General features: G+C 34.2%; 2 protein-coding genes across 2 annotated transcripts; one reads left to right on the forward strand and one right to left on the reverse strand.

The window, feature by feature from the left end:
• Positions 1-836: 836 nt before the first annotated feature.
• Positions 837-6,611, reverse strand: LOC113233045 (DCN1-like protein 1). The gene is made up of 3 exons (XM_026468000.1): positions 6,547-6,611; positions 5,810-6,409; positions 837-2,603 (listed from the first exon to the last, which is right to left on the reverse strand). The coding sequence occupies exons 1-3, from the start codon at positions 6,547-6,549 to the stop codon at positions 2,412-2,414; spliced, it is 795 nt and encodes a 264-aa protein (XP_026323785.1). The 5' UTR covers positions 6,550-6,611; the 3' UTR covers positions 837-2,411.
• A 793-nt stretch (positions 6,612-7,404) lies between these two features.
• On the forward strand, positions 7,405-19,995 carry LOC113233203 (probable glutamate--tRNA ligase, mitochondrial). Its single transcript, XM_026468241.1, has 6 exons — positions 7,405-7,757; positions 12,672-12,867; positions 14,210-14,424; positions 15,834-15,949; positions 17,736-17,845; positions 19,459-19,995. Exons 1-6 carry the CDS (start codon positions 7,417-7,419, stop codon positions 19,993-19,995), a joined length of 1,515 nt encoding a protein of 504 aa, XP_026324026.1. The 5' UTR covers positions 7,405-7,416.
• The last annotated feature ends 3,417 nt before the right edge of the window (positions 19,996-23,412 follow it).

A 23,412-nucleotide genomic window follows, 5' to 3' on the forward strand; every position in this document is an offset into this window, starting at 1 on the left:
CACTCGAATGAGAACTTTATTTGTAGCTTTGACATGGAGATGTTTGCCGTGTTGATTCATAGCCAATTTGTAACAAGCTGTTCGATATATTGTTAACAGAACCCACTGATTGGATTGGCACAGGAACTTTTCATATTTAAACATCAAACTTATATTAAAAAATATTTATACATCAAAATACTTTTAAAGAACTCAGTACCTATGGCGAATTTCGTAGACACAGTTTTATGAGTCGATAGAACTCGAAAATTATGTAGGATACCGTTAAAAACTCAAAATCGTAAAAATGGAGTTACAGTGTTATGCTTCTCACGTACGGATTTGTAGTTTTGTTTTTTTAGGCTACCACGGCCAACCTTGCCTAATAAAAATTATTGTAAAATAAAATCATAATCCTAATAATATAATATCTACAGTGTGTTTTCTAACTAAAATCGCATGTGGAATATTCCAATGCAGCACGAGCCTACATTAATCTACATTCACTAAAAAAATAAGCCGAGTTCCAGCGTTTGAAAATAACAGATGTTTTAGCCATACAAACCATAAGAAGACTGGCATTACATTTCTCAAAAATATTTCCAATATTAAGTACAATTTATAGTATAAAATTGAACCAAGTTTATAACTTTATTTTCATTTATATTCATAATTTTATTTTTATTCGTATTTTTTGAACAACAAATTTTTGACTAAACTGTACATTGTCGTTTTTACCACGTCGTCAATTTAACGATATGGTCATTTCGATATCTAGTCGTTTTGCTACCAAGTCATTGTAAATTATAACCTTTCTGCAGAGATGGTCGTTTTGCGATCTAGTCCTCATGCTGATGAGGTCATTTTGAAGATGTAGTCTATATGATACCGACCCTGATAGTGTTCTGGCTTCCACTCCAGCAGTTGCCTCTCATCATCACTCATTTTGCGTTTGCATTACTCAAGAGTAACAATCAAGTCTATCCAGTGTAGGTCATTGCAATGGTATACATTATTCCAGATAGTCAATCCAGTAATAAAATTGATGGTAGGAGAAGCTACTTGAATGAAAAATAGGACATTAATTTAGTCAGTATTTTTGTTGTCACTTTCCTGGAATGAGTGAATGAAGGAATGAATGGAACAGTGTAAATACACAGTACGGTAACATTAACTATCTAGTCTGCTGGAATAGACTTAGCTTAAACTATAAATAGTATTCCTATGTTGTTCAGACAAAAGCATGCAGAAACTTGTAGCTTTCTGTTACAGTTGTCAAGGCATCATAAATTATAAAAGTGAAAGCAAAAAAGACTATTAAAATGAATAATCACAGATCACGCTTATAAAAAAGGGCACACGTAAAAAGGTATGTTAAAACTGATTCGGATTATTGCGTATTCCACAACTCTAAGTTGACATAATGAACACTTTCACTAGATAAATTATCCATTATTTCTCATGTCATTATTAAAAAAAAAAGTAAAAGTTACAAAAGTTTTCTTAGAGTTGAACAATATCAAATTAACCACTAACAGCTAAAGAAATAACAATCCGTCATTTCGAATAGAACAGCAATAATTTAGTTAGTACTTCAGACTTTACAAGTAAACATTGCACATTTATCGTTGTTAAAATTGCACTTTTTCCCTAAAAGATGATAAACTTAAACTGATTCAATCTCCCACGAAAAAAATATATAAAAACACTTGTGCTAATTCGAACAATTAATAAATGAGCAAAATTGTTTTATTTATTCTGAAAAAGCTTGTTGCTCGCTATTCTACCATTAACCGTAGTTTGTAGTTATTCAAATTGTACAAAATATTGCTGAGTCCAATTGAAAGCTTCCCTTGAAAAGTAAAACAGGACAAAACTCTAAGCATTAAAAAATAAAAATGTAATATCATTAAGTGTATATACATATTTACATCTTAATTTAAAACTTTCAGGGCATACTATGCTATAACGCAAGAGAACTATGTTGTTTAGAAAATTTTGAAACATTAAAATATGAAGGTAGTTGGTAAAACACACTTCTTCAAGCATAATTACACTATAAAGTAGGAATCAGGATCAACAAGAATCTACACAAAAGAATTTACCTAATGGACAACAAGTTTCAAGAGCTTCATACAGTTGAGTGCGGCAACTGAACACAACACACACTGAACAAGTTCACTTTGAAGTACCCTGGTGCTCTAGTAACTAACATTATGACTTTGTTAGAATGTCACTTCACGATTTGGTCAGCTGCACAACTCAAATACAACGACGATAGCGAGCCACTCGACTGTACACAACTCCAGACCAAAGAAGAGCAAGCGAGACAGCAGCAGGAGCATGTAAGCTCGCAGGCCAGTGAAGAAGCCTTGTGGAGGTTGTGTTTTTACTGGTCTGTAGGTGCTCGCTTCACGCGGCATGTCGGTCAGCTAGCCAGATACAGGCTCGACTGTTACCCCATCTGCTGTAAGGCCTTGCTTCTGGCACCACTCGACGAAGTCATCTATTAGCACTGGCCAAGCGCCCTCGGCGTCGTAATTGCTCATGCCGTCGTCGATTTGCGTCGCGAAGTCAAGAAGCAGGTTCCATGTGTCTTTGGGTATAGATCTTTTATGATGCTCCTGAAATAAAAAGCTTGTAGTCAGAAATTTATAATGCTTTAGAATATAATTTGCAAATTCCAAAGCATACTTCCTGAAGGCAGTGTCAGCATCTGAATAACAATCTAATTTGTTGTCTTATATAGAAAGAAGAATATGTGGAATACATATGTGCTTCTTTACATTTCATATAATACCTAGTGTGTTATTTTTTGATCATGACTTTCTTATCTTTAGTAATGACCCCGGTAACTATAAAAATTTGAACAATGTAATTTACAATTTCATTGTGATATGGTATTTTTTTGTTCTACATAATTAGTTGTATGATTATTGAGAATAATAATTGTCAGTGTTTCTGATTTCCATAAAAAAAGGGCATCAGTTACCTACTTTGGGATCTGAGCAACATTTGTGATATTGTCTAATATGTAGAATTTCAATTAGGCAATATCACAAACTAATAATATTATAAATGCGAATGTACTGTTACGTTTTCATGCCTAAACAGCTGAACCAAATTTCATGAATTTTGGTATAGAGATTGTTGAGACCTAGGAGCAGAACATAGGCTACTATTTGTCACAAAAATAAATCTTTAAGGTTGTGTAATAGGGAACTATGGTTTCTACTGAAATCATTTCTCAAGTAAATAGTACATTAGGCTACTCAAAGTACTTATTCTATGCAGACAAAGTATAAATACCAAAGTGAGAAATATTGTACAGTAAACCGCACATCAAGCTATACATATATACTTTTCTTCAAATATCGCCCCTCCAGTGCAACAAAACAAGTCAATGTTTAGCTTGACGTGCTGCTGTCTGCACAGTACAACCTTTTTATATATTCTTTTGTTAATATTCTATTCCAACATTTGTCTTTAATTGACTATATAGTCAACAAATACATTTAAAAATCTACAACGTGCCAATACCATATATTTGGGACAGATGCCAATAATTTCAACAATCATCACTATCATATTAATGTGCAGTTGGCTGCACGAGCTATTCTGCTCATGCTTTTCTGTCTGTGACTCCTTAGCCACACAAGGATCCTTATCCTGAGTTCGCTGGAAGGATCACAATTAGACATCCGAAACAAATGTAGCGGAAAAAACACGCTTACTCACACTTCAATTTTGTAGCTCATTACAATAATATGCGTTATTAGTACATATGGTGTCTGCAAATCAATTTAGTGTAAAGTTACACACATCATTTTGAATGCTTTTATCCGGTTATCCTAGCCATAAACTTTATACCCATACATCTTCAAAAACTTGCAAATGATAGGTGAATGCGAATGCCATCTTAAAGAAGTACTACATATATTATATAATCAATTTGATATTATTTAAGATTGTTATGTTAAATTAATGTAACGATGAACTTATTAAATAAAATAAATAAATAAATAATGCACACACTCATAGCCCCTCACTAGGAAAACCTTGTGTCGCTGGTGCCATGTACACAATAAACAACCACAAATTACACGCGAACTCACAAGGGAAATAAATATAGGTCATATAAATATTTCTCCTGGCCAGGAATCGAAACCGGGACCTCTACGTGGCAGACCAGTATGATAACCGTTCAGCCATAGTGGCAGTTTGCTTTCAAGATTACTTCTCCTTTAAATGCTATGGCTCTATTGAAATAATCAATGATTTCATGAATGTCAAGGAAAAATGACTATATATTGTAGTAATATATAAATAACATAAAAATTGTGGCGGACAACTCCATTAGCAAGTGCGGTGCCTCTTGCAAACTCCTACATTTTATCTAAAATTGATAATCAATTTATGCATAATTACATTACATTTATATGAGCTTTTTTTATATAGTCTTATTTTTAATAAAGCTTTTAGTAAAACTTGAGTGTTAATGTCGGCCTTGTGATATCAATCCCTGTGGATTATATTATTCTATTACATTGTGTCGCCTCATAGTGAGAGAAAAGACCTCAGATATGAGTATAGTTTTAGCTCTCTTCGCCAACAGTGCACCCAACACAACATTTAACTAACATAACATTTAACTCCTCCCCCATTTAATTGCCAAATATCCCCTAATTGAAATTGGCTTCTTAGATCCTCATATTGACATTTAATAATAACGCAACACACTCATAGCCCCACACTAAGGAAACCCTGTGTCGCGGGTGCCATGGACACACATATAGACAACCACAAATGACATCCAAACTCGTGAGAGAAATAAATGTAGGCCATACACATACTTCTTCCGGCCTGGGAATCGAACCCAGGACCTCTGCATGGCAGCCAGCATGGTAACCGTTCAGCCACAGAGTCAGTTTAATAAACATAATGGCCACATTCCATTAAATGTAGCATATCTTCAAGTTTGTTACATTTAATGGAATGTGTTGAGTATTCGAGCTTATAACTACTTAATTTTTGTCAGTCATGACTAGACATCGGATTATATGCATTTGCATGTTTGCATATGCAAACGCATATAATGCTATTTTTATAGCGTTATTGCATATTTTGGTACTTTTTCATTGACAGTGCTTATTTTAGTATTTATACGTGTTAGACGTGTTGTACTACGCCGCTGTCCCCACACCACACATCAACACATCGCCCTCGCACGCACTGCGAGAGCGCATTGAGAGCGATCCGCGAGCGGAGGTACTCGACTCGCTATTCGCATTTATCAACGGCACCGGACAAATTCTGCCTGAAGAGGTCTCGGCAGAAATGGCGCCAAATTTTAAGTTCTTTCCGGTAACGTCAGTTGACGTTGAAAGGTCATTTTCAGCATATAAATTAGTTTTAAGTGACAAACGTCACAAATTTGCGCCAGAAAACCTTGAAAAATATGTTATTGTATATTGTAGAAATAAAGTTAATTCTAATAATGGTTTTTTGATTGTGCATATTTTGTGCATATTTCGCCCTTTTTTAGTGCATATTTGCATGCATATTTTGGCATTTTGATAGTGCATATAATCCGATGTCTAGTCATGACACAATAAACATCTCAAGGATTGCAGTGTCTGACTATGCATGTATCTGATGAGTGAATATGAAATAAATAAAATGGCAAACTAGCTACTACATTCAATGTAAATCGTTAAATATGGCTAGGGTTGCCTTATAGATTCATTCCCACTCAATAACTACTATAGAATGTGCATAACAGATTTGTTGCTCATGTAAGCATTATGGTATTGTTTAATTGCATACATACCGTAAGAAATTTGCACCATGCATCCAAAAACTTAAACCTCCCACGTAGTACAATATTCCAATAAGCTATCGCCATATCCAATTCCAAGCCTTTCTGGCCAGGATTTTTTGCATAATTAAACGTGAAATGATAAAAATCCTTAAACTTGTTAGTGTCTTTGATTTCCATTTCCAAAGTGGGCAGTTTCGCCTTTAATTTGTCTATACTATCTGCTCCTAGTTCAATCATCCCAGTCATGAACTCGTCTTTAGAAAACTCACATTGTACTGCTGCCTTACACTTCCACGCGATTATTAGAACTAAAATAGATTCTGGGCTTAAATTTAAATCTTCGAGGAACTTCATAACACCGTCCACTGTTATTTTGTCGTTTTCCTGCTGATCTCTGTACTTGCTGAACAACTGTTCTAACTTCTTTCTATCCACTGATGCCTTTATAGTGTCCTTATAGTAAGCATCAGGATTTTGAAAATAATTATCACTTGCGAGGTCTAGTTTCCAATCGTTTTGTGACAAACAGTATATGGCTGTACTCTCACTGGTCTGCGTGAAAGCGACGAATTTCTTCACTTTGTCTCTCTGTGACGATTTTAATTTATTCTGTAACGAAAACGCAGTAATGTCAATCATAACCTTAGATAATCAAAATTATGTTGTTATCACTTTTTGTACTCAATAATGTAATTTGAGCTGTTAATGTGCGGTGCTAATAAGTGGTTTTGAAAATATTTACTCACCATTTTGATAGGATTATTTGTTATTTTTCTAGTAATGACTTTCACTGTATTTCGACATCGGAACCAAAGTGAAATAACAACCATAAACAATTTGCTGGTATTCCAACTTTATATTTTTTTTACCAGTAATTTGTATTTATTGACAGTCTTTAACAACAACATATTTAAAAAATGTTTGGCGTCTTAGAATAATTTATATGTTATATAACGTAATCGTAATAATTATGTTACTAAATTGTTTACAGATTTTGCAGTCAGCGAATGTTAAACGAGCGCGGGTTTATCATCAAGGTATTAATAAACGTCCTTGCTTACGAGTATATCTATTTTTTCTGGCAACATTTTACAAATCCCATAGGCAAAAGAAAGTTCTGTTACGTTTAGTAACATTGATGAATCTTAATAAATATAATTTCAAAAAAAAATATTATAAAAATTTTATACAGTTTTCACACAAGTAAATTTTTAGTTTTCAGTGTAAACGTTTAGAGTTTTTAATTATCATCAATTTAAACTGGTGGTTCTATTTAACAATGTTCAATGAATAAATAATATTTATTTTAGAAACTCGGAATCATGATTTTACTTAACGATGTTGATTGTTTCTAACAATATAATAATAAATAATACAATTGGTTTCAGTCATTAATTATAAATGATTATAATTAGATATGTGATATGTGATTTCTCAAATATTTTTAAACGATACTTTATCTGTCAAATTCATGAAACAGCTGATCGTGTAGATAGACAACCTATAAAATTATAAATCATTGGAATAACCAAAACACTACCTATACACATAAATACCGCAGTCATATTTCGCACTAATTTTGTATATGTGCATCTTAAAGTGTTATAATATAAACAATGTGGAGTTTAGTCATAAAACATGTAATTTACTCACCAAAGGAAACCGCATACCGGACTATAAAGTCTATCGCTCCTAGAGTGAGATTTGCGCCTAGTCCTACAGGATATTTACATTTAGGAGGCTTGAGAACTGCTTTATACAATTACCTGTTCGCCAAATCGGAAAATGGAACATTCATATTGAGAATTGAAGATACAGATCAGTCTAGAAAAGTAGAGGGCTCTGTGCTAGCTTTGATTAGAGACTTGGAGTGGGCAGGAGTGGAATGCAAGGAGGGACCTAACGTTGGCGGAAAATATGGCCCTTATGTGCAGAGCGAGAGATTACCTATTTATCAGTAAGTTAAATATTCCTTCCTTATTATGTTGTTAACAGATTACAGTGCTTCTATTTTCTCAATGTCCCTCGGCGATGATCGGATTTCCGAATGCACACAAATATTAATGTCCATGCCCGTAAATTAGATTAAAAATGTATAATAATATGAATTTTAAACGACATACTTTATTGTTTTGATTTCTGTATGTGAACTATTTTTTTTTTCTTAATTATTGGCTTTTGAGGCTAACTACTCTCACAACTCATTTATTAAGAAAAAAAAAGAAATTAAGCTCTCATCGTCATGGAGGGTGTGTTACACAATATGTAGACAACTTTGTTTAGTGACTCTGAGGGAGTATCGAAAGAGATTTTCGCCTGAATTGATTCCTAGAACAAAAGAGACGGCACAAATTAAACAACACAAGCTGTAAAACTATTCCCTACTTTTAGTAACATTTACTCCATGTGAATGTAAAGTAAATAAAGTGTGCTTCTTTTATATAACTAAGAATGAATATTTTTCCAGTTATTAATAATTTCAATTCAGTCTGTATCTGAATGCATTTCTTCAGCAGACAGCTATGTTAGTATTGTACGCTATCAAAGGAATAATCACTTTCCCCACTGTTCAAATAGTTATCGGCTTCTTGTAAAAAATACAAGTACACGTTGTAAATTATCTGTCATGCATGTGACTTTAGTGGCTCTCCTCCCATTGTATAATAAATAAAAATGTAATAGCAACTCTATACAGGGTGTAACGGTTAAGTGTGCCTAGGCGATTATTCCATAAATATAAGAGATATCAAAAAGCTTTAAACTGAAATCGAAAGTACGTTACCTAATTAGTAAATCTACATCAATAACTTTTTAAAAATAAAACTAAAAATATCCAAAATTTTATCATTAAACATTCCCATAGATTTAATATGACTTTTTTAGAGAGGCTTTACCTTTGCTACTGTAAGAGGTAACAATAAGTTAACAGATAACAAATGTGCTCTAAATAAAGTAATTAAACTATCTTTTAATTGAATAAAAATATATTGCCATATTCAATTATTTGGTCAAGTGTGAATAATCCATAAAAATTCATGAAATTGATCAAATTTTTTTTACTGCTGTACAACTCAGTTTCTTGTAAGGATCATTTGATTGTATGGGAACAAAAAAATCAAGACAGCAGAAGTGGGTCAAATTTAATAAAAAGTTTTTTTTCAATGCAAATTAATAATTTTAAATTAGATCAACTTCTACTGCCCCGATTCTTTTTATCCAATACAATAAAATAATTCTTGTAAGAAACTGAGTCTATCAACCATTGACCTACCAAGAAATAGACATCGGATCTAATACAAAAACCACAAAAAAATGTCCAAAGTTAATCTATACAAACGTACTGACATGTAATGAAATATAAAAAAAACAAAACATTTCATCTAAATTACAATTTATCGTCATTGCAGTACTGCCTAATTTTGCTTGCAACAATTTAAGCCCCAAAAACACCATATTCAGCTACTACTGGAAACTTAACAAAATGCACCATATTTAGCTTCGAATGAAAATTACTTGAACACAAGAGTAATGGAGTAGCCTTTGGAGTAGCCTCGTAAATATTAATTAATTTTTATATATATTATCAAGTCGAATTTTGTATAAATCCACTTAAAGATATAATAAAGAGTTGAGCAGATACATACATACAAATATTACTACAATAAATGTGAAAATAAGCGTGTACTATAAGAAATGTTACGCTTTCGAGTAATTTTGATGCTTTTCACAAAGAAAATTAGCTTTTGTTTTGTACTCTTCCTAAAAAAATACATTTGACATTATGAAAATTCGAGCTAACGTTATTTCGGGCAAATGTATTTTCTGACTTCTGATAGGTAATTCCAAGCCTTAAAATGAGTACAACAATATTTTGTTAATTATTGCTAACGTTTATTAAAAAAAATATTTTAAAAATAACATTAAAATCCATTGACCTACCAATAAATGGACGTCGGGTTCGCGCTAAAAAGTTTCCGCACCTGTAGGGCGTTAAAATCGCAAACAGAGCGTCAATCGCGCAACAGTCTTCGTTTGTTCGACTGACAGCGCGGTTGTCAATCATGTAGTACTAATAGTAATAACTTGTAAAAATTACTGCAGTAAAGTGTAAAAACAGGATTTTGTATCATATTTTCACTAAACGAATATATTGTATTATCATAGTTATCATTTAAAAGTGTTATTTTGTACAGTTTTATAGTATTTAATTTATATATAAATGAATCGTAAATATAAATGACAAAAGCACACAAAATAATCAAATAGCTAACTGTCCTTTTTCTACACATTGCATGCGCAAAAGATGGAAAAAGACCCATTACGTCAGTTTCAAGAAGCTTATATAAACTTCTTGGTCATTTTCAATTGTTCGAACCACAAGCGATTGAAGTATTTAGAACAAAGAAACTATAGAGTCGCTTTGATTTTAATCTTATTTTTAAAATGATTTTTTTTATTAAACGTTAGCATTAACTAACAAAATATTGTTGTACTCGTTTACGGCCTGGGATTACCTATCAGAAGTCAGAAAATACATTTGCCCGAAATAACATTAGCTCGAATTTTCATAACGTCAAATGTATTTTTTTTAGGAAGATTACAAAACTAAAGTTAATAATTTTGGCTTTGTGAAAAGCATCAAAGTTACTCTAAAGCGTAACGGTTTTGTTACAAATCAGTTTTCAGAATTACGGATATTTGAGTTTACATTGAGTTGGAATATCGGTATATTTCTTATAGTACACGCTTATTTTTACATTAGTAGTAATATTTAGTTAATATTATAATCCTTAAGTGAGTTTGTACAAAATTCGACATAATAATATATATAAAAATTAATTAATATTTACGAGAAAGGCTTCTCCATTACTCTTATATTCAAGTATTTTTTAGTCGAAGCTAAATATGGTGTATTTTGTTAAGTTTCCAGTAGAAGCTGAATATGGTGTTTTTGAGCCCTTAAATTGTTGGAAGCAAAATTAGGCAGTACTGCAATGACCTTACAATTTAAATTAAATGTTTTAACTTTTTATATTTTGTTACATGTCACTACGTTGGTATAGGTTAACTTCGGACATTTTTTTCGTGGTTTTTGTATTAGACCCGATGTTAAATAAATAATAAATAACGCACACACTCAACATAGCCCCGCACTAGGGAAACCCTGTGTCGCGGGTGCCATGGACATACATATAGACAACCACAAATTACACCCAAACTCACGAGAGAAATAAATGTAGGCCATACAAACATTTCTCCCGGCCCGGGAATCGAACCTGGGACCTCTGCGTGGCAGTCCGGCATGGTAACCGTTCGGCCACGGAGGCAGTTGTTGGTAGTTGTTGGTGTTCATTTATTGGTAGGTCAATGTCAAAATCAAAGCGACTATACAGTTTCTTTGTTCTAACTATTTCAATCGTTTGTGGTTCGAACAATTGAAAATGACCAAGATGTTTATATAAGCTTTTTGAAACTGACGTAATAGGTCTCTTTCCATCTTCTGCGCATGCAATGAGTAGAAAAAGGACAGTTAGCTATTTCATTATTTCGTGTGCTTTTGTAATTTATTTTTACGATTCAGTTATATATAAATTAAATACTATAAAACTGTACAAAATAACACTTTTAAATGAGAACTATGATAACACTCAATCCTGTTTTTACACTTTATTGCAGTAATTTATACAAGTTATTATTATTCGTACTGCATGATTGACAACCACGCTGTCAGTCGAACAAACGAAGACTGTTGAGCGATTGACGCTCTGTATGCGATTTTAACGCCCTACAGGTGCGGACAATTTTTAGCGCGAACCCGACGTCCATTTATTGGTAGGCCAATGCTATCAATATTAAAAAAAATTAGTCAATCTTCTGTTAACTTATTGTTACCTCTTGCTCTTATAGTTGGAAAACGAAAGCCTAACTACGACTGTCATATTAAATGTACGGGAGCTATTAGGGTCCTAAGAGACGTGAAATAAAAGTGAACTGTATTTGCAATAGGACTGGTATAATCGCCGTCACAATTACACATGGATTTAGTTTATAGAAATAAATGTATAAGGTCAACCGTCGTCGCCTATCGCTCACGTGGACGGTCGATAATCGCAAATGTGTAGACGAGGAAAGTTTTTTATATTTTTTCGATAATCGTATCTTCGAGACGAGAAACTCTCCATCTAAATGGGCCTTAAGGCGGGTGCCCCTGCGCCGCTGGCGCTCGCCGTGACGTCACGCTAGCCGTGTCGTCCTCCCCCGCGTCTCGTGCCGAGCGGGTATAAGACCGGTTCGCAACATGAGCGTTTAAGGTTAAAATTTTGGATATTTCTGGTTTTTTTTTTTAATTATTGATGTCGATTTATTCATTAGGTAATGTACGTTCGGTATCAGATGAAAGCTTTTTGATATCTCTTATGTTTATTGAAAAATTGCCTGGGCACACTTAATGATTACACCCTGTATACTTCCAAGTCGACTGAAAGCGTCCAGTCTGTACCAAAGGCAAAGGGCAATTGAATGAAACCCGACGACACACAGCCGAAACACGAAGTGTGCCGAGGGACATTGAGAAAATAGAAACACTGTATTATATGTTTTATATGTATATGTACAAATGATATAGCGTTAATTTAAAATACGAAAATTTGCTATGAACCCGCATCATTCATATAAATGCAACAAAACATCTGTGTAATTATATAATGAATGTCACAGTTTTATCTCTAATAGTTATGGTTTTTTGGTGACTTTTGGTGTGGCTGTTGAGAATGAAAATAGTTGCCGGCGCATGGAGGATGTAAATTCCAAATCTTGTGGTCCACAATCTTTTTACCAAAAAATAAACCAGAAAGTTCTTCAATCTTTTCAGAGACCATATAACAAAGCTTCTAGATAATGGTTCAGCATATCGCTGTTTCTGCACAGAACGTCGTCTGAACATCCTCAGACGAGACGCTATCAAGGCACAGAGAGTGCCCAAATACGATAACCGATGTAGATTTTTAAGTGATCAAGATATTAAAGATAAGATAAAGGCTGGAACACCTTATTGTGTTCGGTTTAAGGTTTGTATTTTACTAATCACTTTGTTATATTTATGCGTAATGGTAACACACATTTCTCTAATTGCCTATGAAATAGAGAATATTGTGATTTTTGCACTTTTTAGTGTCTGTGTTATTTTTCGTTATGTCTGCATATAATTTTTTGAGATATCTTAAAAAACCATAACCCAGTTTTAGAATACTGAATTTGTTTAATGATATTTCAGCTATGCATCGTTAGGGTAAGTTCCGACAAGTCGAACACTTTAACTAATTTTAACGGTCTTTAAAAGATAATTTTGTACTCTATTTTTTTCTATTTATAACGGATATTTGACTATTTGTGACTTAGCCACGTTAGTTAGTGGACGGCAGATACCATTTAGTTACAGTTACAAAGTAATACGAGTTGATTAAGTTGTTTCTTTTTAAATTATATAATAAAATAGCTGTCTCTGTGACCGAACGGTTACCGAAATGCCACGCAGAGTACATAACATTATTACACATTAACATGTATAAATTGTTTCAAATTATTCCATTTTCATATTTCCCAAAAAACTGTAAGTTATCATGGGTGCTCAATACTTTTGGCCAAGGCTGTAGTTACTTGTTTGATTGCGATTGAAATTTTCGATTTACCAATCGATTACAAAAACTTTAATTAAATGAATGGAATGTTTTTTTTCGTACAGCACTATGCAACCATAGACAAGTCATAGATCGTCAACTGCCTCGGTGGCTGAACAGTTACTATGACTGCCACGCAGAGGTCCCAGGTTCGATTCCCGGGCCGGGAGAAATATTTGTGTGGCCTACATTTATTTCTCTCGTGAGTTTGGGTGTAATTTGTGGTTGTCTATGTGTGTGTCCATAGCACCCGCGACACAGGGTTGCCTTGATGCGAGGCTATGTTGAGTGTGTGCGTTATTATTCTTATTGTTAATTGATCTTTAGTCTACCCAGAGGTAACGTGACCATACGTCCTGCTTTGAGCGGGACAGTCCCACTTTATGTCCCGGTATCCCCAAAATAATTAACAATGGCTTTGATAAAACGGGGCACACATGACAGTAATTAAAAAAACGCTGGAAAAATACATGCTTCTTTTGAAATTTTTTTATCATTAAACATTTCGTTACTATTAATTATAAATCATTAAACATTATTAATTCTTTTTAATCATTAAATGCTTGAGCATTTCGTAACCATTAAATGTAAACATGCTTGTTTTATTTTTAAAACAATAGTTTTACAGGCGTCGCGCTCTGTGGGAAAAAATATGGTCAAGTTACACCTATAGGGTTGACGATTAAACGTCTGTTATGAACTGATGATGAATCTTTGACACTTTTTTGCCCAGTTAACCTCAGACTGCATGTCATTCGAAGACCTAATCTATGGAGGTATAGCCTACGACGTTTCCCTGAACGAAGGAGACCCAGTTTTAATGAAAAGTGATGGTTACCCGACATATCATTTCGCCAATGTGGTTGATGATCATCTTATGAAGATAACACATGTTTTAAGAGGAGTTGAGTGGCAGATATCCACTACTAAACATTTGCTTATTTATAAGTAAGTTCGTCAGCATTTAACCTAACTACTGTCGTAACTAAAAAATTATGAAATTGAGAAAGCACGATTTGAAAGTTAAAAAAAATTACTAAAAGGACCTAATAACGGGTTCTTAGGTTTTCGCGATTGTTACACATAAGAAATGAAACTATTTTTCCGGATTTAAATCGCGTATATTTGTTTTTTCAAACAAACCTGTGGTTTGGTTTTGGTGGTGTGGTTTGTTTGAAAAAACAAATGTACGCGATTTAAATCCGGAAAAATAGTTTCATTTCCTATAGGACCTAATAAGTTTAGAATATTGTTTATAAGTGGATAACTAATTATGTATCAATGAAAATAATCCTATGATTCGCAATAAGAAACATTCAGTATTTTATTAATTTTCAAATTGTGTTTTCTGAATTCCACAATTTTTGAGTTACGATAGTATTTGTTTTCTTGTGCGATATATTGAAACGATAGCATATTATGTGAAAAGCGGAACGGCAAAGAGACTAAGCGACACTTCAGGGTCTTACCTTCAATGGCTTTGGTTGATCGCACCTTCAATAATAAAAGTGAGTAATTCGAAATTTGTAGGACAGTGACAAAATAAATTTTAAAATATAAATAAAGGCAAAAGTATATCGTTTTTCATATCAAATACAATTTTGTCTTATTTGACACCAGCCAAAGGCTGCTCCACGTAAAAACTTTATTTTCATGTCTATTGTTATAGTTTCCCAAAAATAAGTTCTCAAATTACGTCAGTTTATTGTTGAGGGTGCACTCAGAATCAAAACGACATAACTCCTTGATAAACCCCCGAAAGCCCGAATGGTCCAGAACCGTCAATTCCTATCTACTCGTATTTTTCATAGTCGTTGCATTGAAGTTGAAGGTGTGAGGTAGTTTTTAAGGGTGCTGGTGAAATTACTGGCAAATGGGACTTATCAACTTTTGTCTCAGAGTGTCGGGCGCAGTGGCAGTGCCCCTCATATCTTTCCGTTTTAAATCTCTCAGTGGCACTGCAACTGTTATGGACAGGCGTGTAGCTTACCATCAGGCGCACGACTTGTTCGTTCCGTCATTTGATATTGTAAAAAAAAATCGCTAATTTGTGTTGAATTTTACATCATAATCCTTATTTAAACGCAATTCCTTCATTTGCTTAAGAGGAGACGAACCCTGTATGCAATTGAAAATATCAATATCAAGTCAGTTTGCACTACATGCAGATGTAAATATCAATTGCACGCAGTCAATTCGATTGTTTTACAGTCTGATACCAGCTTTATTAACAAGCCGGTATAACAACTAGTAATTACAATTTTGTACTTACACTTAGTTTATACGAGTTCTACGTATGTATAATAAATACTTTGTTAGTTGTACTTTATTTTACGTAAATAGAATTTATTTTCCAGTGCATTTGGTTGGGAACCTCCGCAGTTTGGTCATCTGCCGTTAATAGTGAATTCTGATGGCACGAAACTTAGCAAACGACAGAACGATGTCAAAGTCGAAGAATACAGAAATAAAGGTAACTATAAAATGTTATGTAATGACATACAAGAACACCATCTTTGTCATTATCGTCAACCGTTTTACGTTTTACTGCATGACACCGTTCTCTTGTAAGGAGAAGCCTTAGTCTATGTTACCACACTGGCTTAGGTAATGCGGGACTTTAGACGTTTTCCAAGGGTTCTTTTCATCGAAATAAACGATGATTTCGCCAATGTCAAGTAAAAATGACTATGTGCGGTAGTTTTGTAAAAATATGACTTCTACTTTATAATGATACCACCCCATCAATACCATCGGTAAACCCGCCAATGCCGAGTTGAGGAGCGCACGCGTTTTTAACTCAAAGATTGACTGGCAAATAACGAAAAAATTCACTGAGAAGATAATCTACAACAACAGAGTACATACACAGACTATTACAAAAACAAATTGTTTTTTTTTTAATAGACTTACACAGGTTTCCAAGGATTGTGACTCATTTTCAGATTTTATCTCAATATTTTTTTGTCATTAGTTAGAGATACTATTGCAAATGCCGCCACAGGGATTCGAACCATACTCCCACTGGGCTACTGTCGTTCTTAAGATCTACTTTTTTTATAACACTCTCAACGGAACTTTAAAAAAACTTCCTTTGTAGATGTCGCCAATGAGAGTTTTTCATTTATTTGTTTCGCCTTTCTACAGTGTTAGTTTCTATAGTGTATATGGATTGTCTAAGTTTTTTTTTTAATAATATCTAGTGACGGGACGGACAAGTTGTGTGTTTGGTGGTAAGCTACACGCCTGTCCATAACAGTTGCAGTGCCACTCAAGAGCTTTAAATCGCAGAGGTGTGAGGGGCACTGCCACTGCGCCCGTCACCCTGAGACAAATTGACAAGTCCCATATGCCTGTAATTTTACTAGCACCTCTTCAAAACCGGAACGTATTAATGCTCACATTTAGTACTAGCCTGGACGAGCTCTTTCACAAGGAGGTCTACAGCTGCTATAAAGCTATAAATGTTGTTAAAAAATATTGTTTATTGTTCGTTTGTTTTAAGCTCGTGTTCGATTTGTCTGAAACTCTAGGTGGAAACCTGTAATCGGCTTTATGTTTCTTTTCCAGTTTTTATCAAATGGTAGCTGTTGGTTTTCCATGAATTAATAAATCAACAATGAGATGAGAGAAAATTGGGAATGGTTTGTTTCCTAAGTTGATGGAACTGGTTCTTTTTTTTATGATTCAACTTTAGAACATCAATTTCATAGTATAAGACTTAAGAGTCCATTTGTGGCACTGCAACTGTTATGGACAGGCGTGTAGCTTCACATCAGGCGCACGACTTATCCGTCCCGTCACTTGATATTATACAAAAAAAGAAAGAAATTAACTTACACAAATATAACAACCCAATACCTGCGCCAACTGTCAAAAATTATTCAATAAAATTAAATAGAATGTCCGCGAGTTTACGCTTTAGCGCATCAACATTACAATGGAATATATCAACATCCAGGTCATTATTGTTCAGCAGACTATCCAAGCTCTTGCAAGCACTACATATAAAACTGTTGTCTATAAAATTAGGCCTTGCTAAGGGAACTACAATAGGGTGGTAGTGACTCATAGAACGCGTAGGTAAACGAAATATAATCCAGTAGGTCAAGGCAAAGTGTTTTGGATAATGGCCCCCGCAAGAAATTTCATTGCCCAAAACATGGAAAATAATAATTTGGGTAATATTATTTAATATTTCAGTATAAAATGTATTAATATTCTCTATAAAGTGGTCATAGAATAAAATCGAATTTCAGGTATACTTCCCTTGGCTTTGGTAAATTACATTACGTTAGCCGGAGGGGGATTCGATCACGTACCAGGGGAAGGAGTCCGGCTGAAGACAATGGACGATTTAGCTGATGAAGTGAGTGCAGATAAAGAATGTTTTTATTTCATGTACCGTACTACCGCCGTTAGTTAAAAGGGCGCATGCATTGACTTACAATTATATGGACGTCGGGTCCGCGCTAAAAAGTGTCCGAACTTAATAGGGCGTTAAAATTGTATACAGAGCGTCATTCACGTTTTAGTCTTCGTTTGTTCGACTGACAGCGAAGCAAGCAAAATTAGACAGTACTGCGATGACATTACAATTGAAATTCAACGTTTTAGCTTTTTCATATTCCTTTACATGTCACTACGTTTAAATAGGTTGACTTGGGACATTTTTTTCGTGGTTTTTGTATAAGACCCGTCGTCCATTTATTTGTAAGTCAATGGGCGCATGTGACAAAAACTCAAAACGAAGAAAATAATGTCGAGTTCTTAGGTTTGCGCGATTGTTACACATAGGAAATGAAACTATTTTTGCGGACTGAAATCGCGTATATTTGTTTTTTTTTTCAAACAAACCAACGTTTCAGGTCACGGGTATCTGAGGTGATAAAGTCGTCAACCACATGCTTAAGTAAATGATAATAGTACATACACATTATATATATATCCATTATATGTAAACAGTTTAAATTTAATGTCAATGAATACAGTATGACGATGATGATAAAAAGTAATTAAGTATTTGTGTAATGTTGTCAGTAAAAAAGTATTTTAATTTATAAAAAGTATTTTCAACAAGATCCTTTTTAGCAAGTTTTCATATTTTTTGTGTTCTTTTTCATATTTTATATGGTTGGGTACAGCAATAAATATTTGGATTGCCATATGGGTAGGCCATAATATACGTTATCATTTATTAACAATAATAAATAAGTAATAAAGATTTACATGTTGCACTGTCAGATGTTTATGTAACACTGTTTTTAGATGTTTTCAGTTTTTTATTGTTATACATACCTGTAATGTATGCGCATTCGGGTGAACAATTTAATCATAAAAAAATGAAAAAAGCATCATGCTTTTTTAACATGTTTGTTAACTTCCCGGCGCGGTCCACTACCATTATTTTTGTTTTCGCCCTGTTGATTGCCAGACCAATTCTATCACTTTCAAGCTCTAGTCGATATACCGCTCAAAAGTAAACTAGAGGTGGCTTCAATAATTTGGAACCCTCGAAAGATTACTTACGTACAGCCAAGCTCATAGCTTGGCTGTGATTTAATTCCTACTTTATTTAGTTGTTAAATTATCTATCCAAAATATTGTTTCGTAACTTTTCGATGTCGAATTACATCCGTACACAGAACAGTTTGTGTGCACTATTATATACGCGTACTACGATTTTCGTAGAGTTCGTTGAACGTATTTCATAATATTTCAAATCTCGCACGCGTGTAGGTACCTGTAATCCTTGATCCCACAAACTAAGCGCGTTTGTCGGATGCGGACCGCAGCGCCCGCTTCCCCGTGTATACCCCACCTTTGCTCTGCGCAAGTACATTTGTTGCGCAACCGTTTGTAATACTGTGACCGTAGGCTGTACACAGCCAAATTTATTTTGTTACCAATTTTCGTAAATTTCTTAACCCTATAGAATAACTACGAAATGTTCGGATCAAATTATACATTTATGTTCTACAGTTCCAGATTGACAAAATATCATCAAATCCATCACGTCTGAATCCTGACCTCTTAGAAGAATGCAATAGATTAGAAATCAAACGTCAACTGAAAAACCCAGAACTATCAGTACAATTAGTAAGAAAACTTCAAAGTCTGATATTAGAGACGTATCCAGATCAAAAATTCAACGTTACAGAAGATCACGTTAAAACTGTACTTAATTGGGCGGTATCGAGAATATCAAGATTAGAAGAATTAGTGACAAATAAATTTGGTTTCCTATGGATTTTGCCGACAAATGAAGATATCGAGTTGGATAAAGAATTATTACACAAATTGATTAATAATCTACAAAGATTAGAAACGTTTGATGAGACCTCTATAAAGGATAATTTAAAATTGTTTTCTAAAGAGAACAATGTGAAGTTTCCAGAGCTAATGAAAATGTTGAGGGCAGTTTTGAGTGGTCTCAATGAGGGACCTGGTGTAGCTGAAATGATGCATTTGCTAGGTAAAGATCAAGCGTTGACTAGAATAAAGTCGGTTGCACGATGATTTTGTAGTTTTATTCAGACTGAACAAGTCCACCGTCCTTGTTATGTAAAATCATCGAGTATATAACCAGAAATAGAGACGAAATGTCATTTAAATTGTTTAAAAACTATTCTGCCTTAAAAACATTATGGTGACAACTGCGCTCCGATTGGCATTGGACATGGACACACACATAGACAACCACAAGTTATACTGAAACGAGAGAAATAAATGTAGGCCATACACATATTTCTCCCGGCCTGGGAATCGAACCCAGGACCTCTGCATGGCAGTCCGGCATGGTATCCGTTCGGCTACGGAGGCAGTTATAGGTGTTGTCAATTGTTTCACTTCACATCTACCAGTTTAACTTGAGTTTTGCTATAATGGACGAAAGTTACAAAATTAAATATTTAATTACCGATGAAATGTGATTCAGTTTGTTTCGTAATTAGACGTTTTGCTGTTTTTCCCACACCACCGAATGGAACAGGCTCATTGTTAACGATATTGTCTTTAATACATTAAATACAGAATATTTTTGGAATATACGGAGACGTACGTATAGGTCAGTTGTTGGCGCTGTACCATTTCAGTGTTCTAATTTGTGATTTCAGCGCAAACGATAATTGATATTTAAAAGTGAATTTATTGTAATAAAGATAATATCTCTAACAATGGGCTGTTCCGTTCGGTGGTATGGGAAAAAGGGCAAAACATCTAAAAACGGCATCATATTTCATCAGTAATTAAATATGTAATTTTTAAATTTTCGTCCATCATAGCAAGGCTCAAGTTAAACTGGTCGATTTGAAGGTCTTAAAATGCCAAATGTCACTGACAAGACAGGCCATTCCTCCTCCTGATGCACGAACTAATGTCCAGTGGTCGTCAAGTGGACGTCATTCGGCTAAAATAATTATTATAATGAAGCATTGACTTATTGTAAGTCAATGTAATGAAGCGTAATTTTGAGAATCGGGCATTTAGTTAATCTGACATTCTTTGCATCTGACATTCTGCCCGTTTGGCATTTTGCGTTTCTGGCATAATGCGTCAAAACGCTCTATTTCTGGTTATATACTCGAGGACTTGAAAGTTCTATGGACTCTTCCAGGTACAGTCAAGAGCACGGCAAGCTTGACACTTTGTACGTTGGACCGTTCTTATCGTAAGCGGCATAGAGTTGGATTTAAATCTTAAGTGTTAAGCTTGACGTGCTCTTCTTGCCTCTGTACCTACGCTAATATAGGTATCAGTTCGACAGAACTAATGGGAATCGTAAAGAACAAATAGAAAGAAATATACCAGTAGTTCTGTCAACAGAACTAGAGGAAGTACAGGAAATCCCTTCGCGATCATGCTCCATGCAATGTAAACAGAGCCTTACAATGTGGTTTCTTTTCATATATGTATACTATTACCTACTACCTAACAGTAATAAAAATAAAAAAAATACTTTTTTCGTAGACCATACGTCAATCAATAGGGTACTTAGTAAACTTTGTTATATCCTTGGATAGGTAAGTATTAATTCTAGATAACCCAATTACTTACTTGTTTAAATTCTAGTTAGAGGTAGTGGGCCTTGGGTAAAGCAAGCCTAAATAATGGGCATTGAAAAAAAAAGTTCTTTTCCTATGCTATCGTTTTGTTATTAAACATTCTATATCGAATGCAGTAGACACGGGCAAAGAATTTGGCTACAGCCTAGGTGGAGCAAGACGTAACGCACTTTTTTTCCATCTTCTAAGAGCGCACCGCATCTCAATGTACAAATAATTAGAACTTTTTATAAAAAGAAATCGACCTCTTCTTCTTTTAAATTTTATGGCCCCATCGAAGTAATCGATGATTTCGCCAATATCGAGTTGAGGAACGCACGCGTTTTAATTTAAAAATTGACCGGTGAATTTCGATAGAATTCTATGAGAGATGAATTTACAAAAATCAACCTCAAAAGTTCGTGGAATTATACTCCGTCCAACCATTTAAAAAGTTCGTCTTTTGATAGCTCGAATTCTAGTCAAATTGTGATGTCCAAATGCGTTTCAGACTCGATTTTTTATGACGATTTAATTTATGAAGAAGTTTTGATCGTGAATGTGAGCGGATTCAAAAAAAAAATTGTCAGATTCGGATCGTGGCATTGCGTTTGAAAATTTGTGTAATCAAGAATTATTAATTAAGGTTTATGTACATTCAAGTGATAGTGATTCCCGTTCATAATGGAGACCAATCCGACGATTCATTTTATTAAACAATAAGAATTTATTACAATTATTTATAATTTATTAGACAGGTACCAAAATTAATCAACTTGAATAATCTTCGCTAATAATCAGCGGACTCAATAAATATAAATGGTTGGACGGAGTATACCATCTATTTCCCAAGTTTTATTGAAATCGGTTACCGTAAAGTGTGGGAAACCTAAACCGAAAACTTAAGAAGAAAGTGACAAGTATTAACAGAGAACATCTTACACCGCCAAAATGCATTAAAATCAAAAGTTGGATGAATGACAAAATATACCACCTTAAGAAACAAAAAAGGTAATTGAAGCAGACTGACAGTGCAAATTAAATAGGATTTTTTTTAAAGTTTAAGCAATTTGTAGCTTTCACATGCAAACAATGCATAATAATACAAATAGTACAACCTTGATAGCCTAACGGTTTGCAATGTGGGCAATGGATGAGAAGTTCCCGGGTTCGATACCGGTAGGATCAATTTATCAAATTAACTTTTCTAAATGGTTCTGGTCTTGGTATTCTATTGTAAGACAATCACCTGGTCTGAAACTAGGGAACTCTTTATACATACTCCCCATGAGTATCAGAGCAACAGAATGCCAGAGCAGAACCAATTTACAAAAGATCATTTCCCAAATTGGTTCTAATGGGAATCGAACCTGGGACCAAGAACGATGGAATTTATTCCGGGGCATAACTCAGAACACCCAGGCCAAAACAACTTTCGAAAAGTTTTCACAGTTATGAATAGTTGATTGAGTTGATTTTATACGATTTAAAAAAATAATAAAAAAAATTCTCGATTATCGACGAGAATTCTCGAAATTCAAGAAAAAAGTCACACCCTAGCTCGTAATAAATGGCATTGTATAAAATTGAACATTTACGTATAAAATTTATTTATAAATAATAAAGGCTACTCCATTATACCTGTGTTCAAGTAGTTTTTACTAGAAGCTACATATGGTGCATTTTGGTAAGTTTCCAGTAGAAGCTGAATATGGTGTTTTTTTGCGCCTTTCAATTGTTACAAGCAAAATTAGGCAGTACTGCAATGACATTACAATTTAAATTCAACGTTTTAGCTTTTTCATATTCCTTTACATGTCCCTACGTTTAAATAGGTTGACTTGGGATATTTTTTTCGTGGTTTTTGTATTAGACCCGTCGTCCATTTATTTGT

The sequence above is a fragment of the Hyposmocoma kahamanoa genome, unplaced genomic scaffold, assembly GCF_003589595.1.
Source record: "Hyposmocoma kahamanoa isolate Upper Pololo Valley unplaced genomic scaffold, ASM358959v1 78, whole genome shotgun sequence".
Classification (NCBI taxonomy): domain Eukaryota; kingdom Metazoa; phylum Arthropoda; class Insecta; order Lepidoptera; family Cosmopterigidae; genus Hyposmocoma; species Hyposmocoma kahamanoa.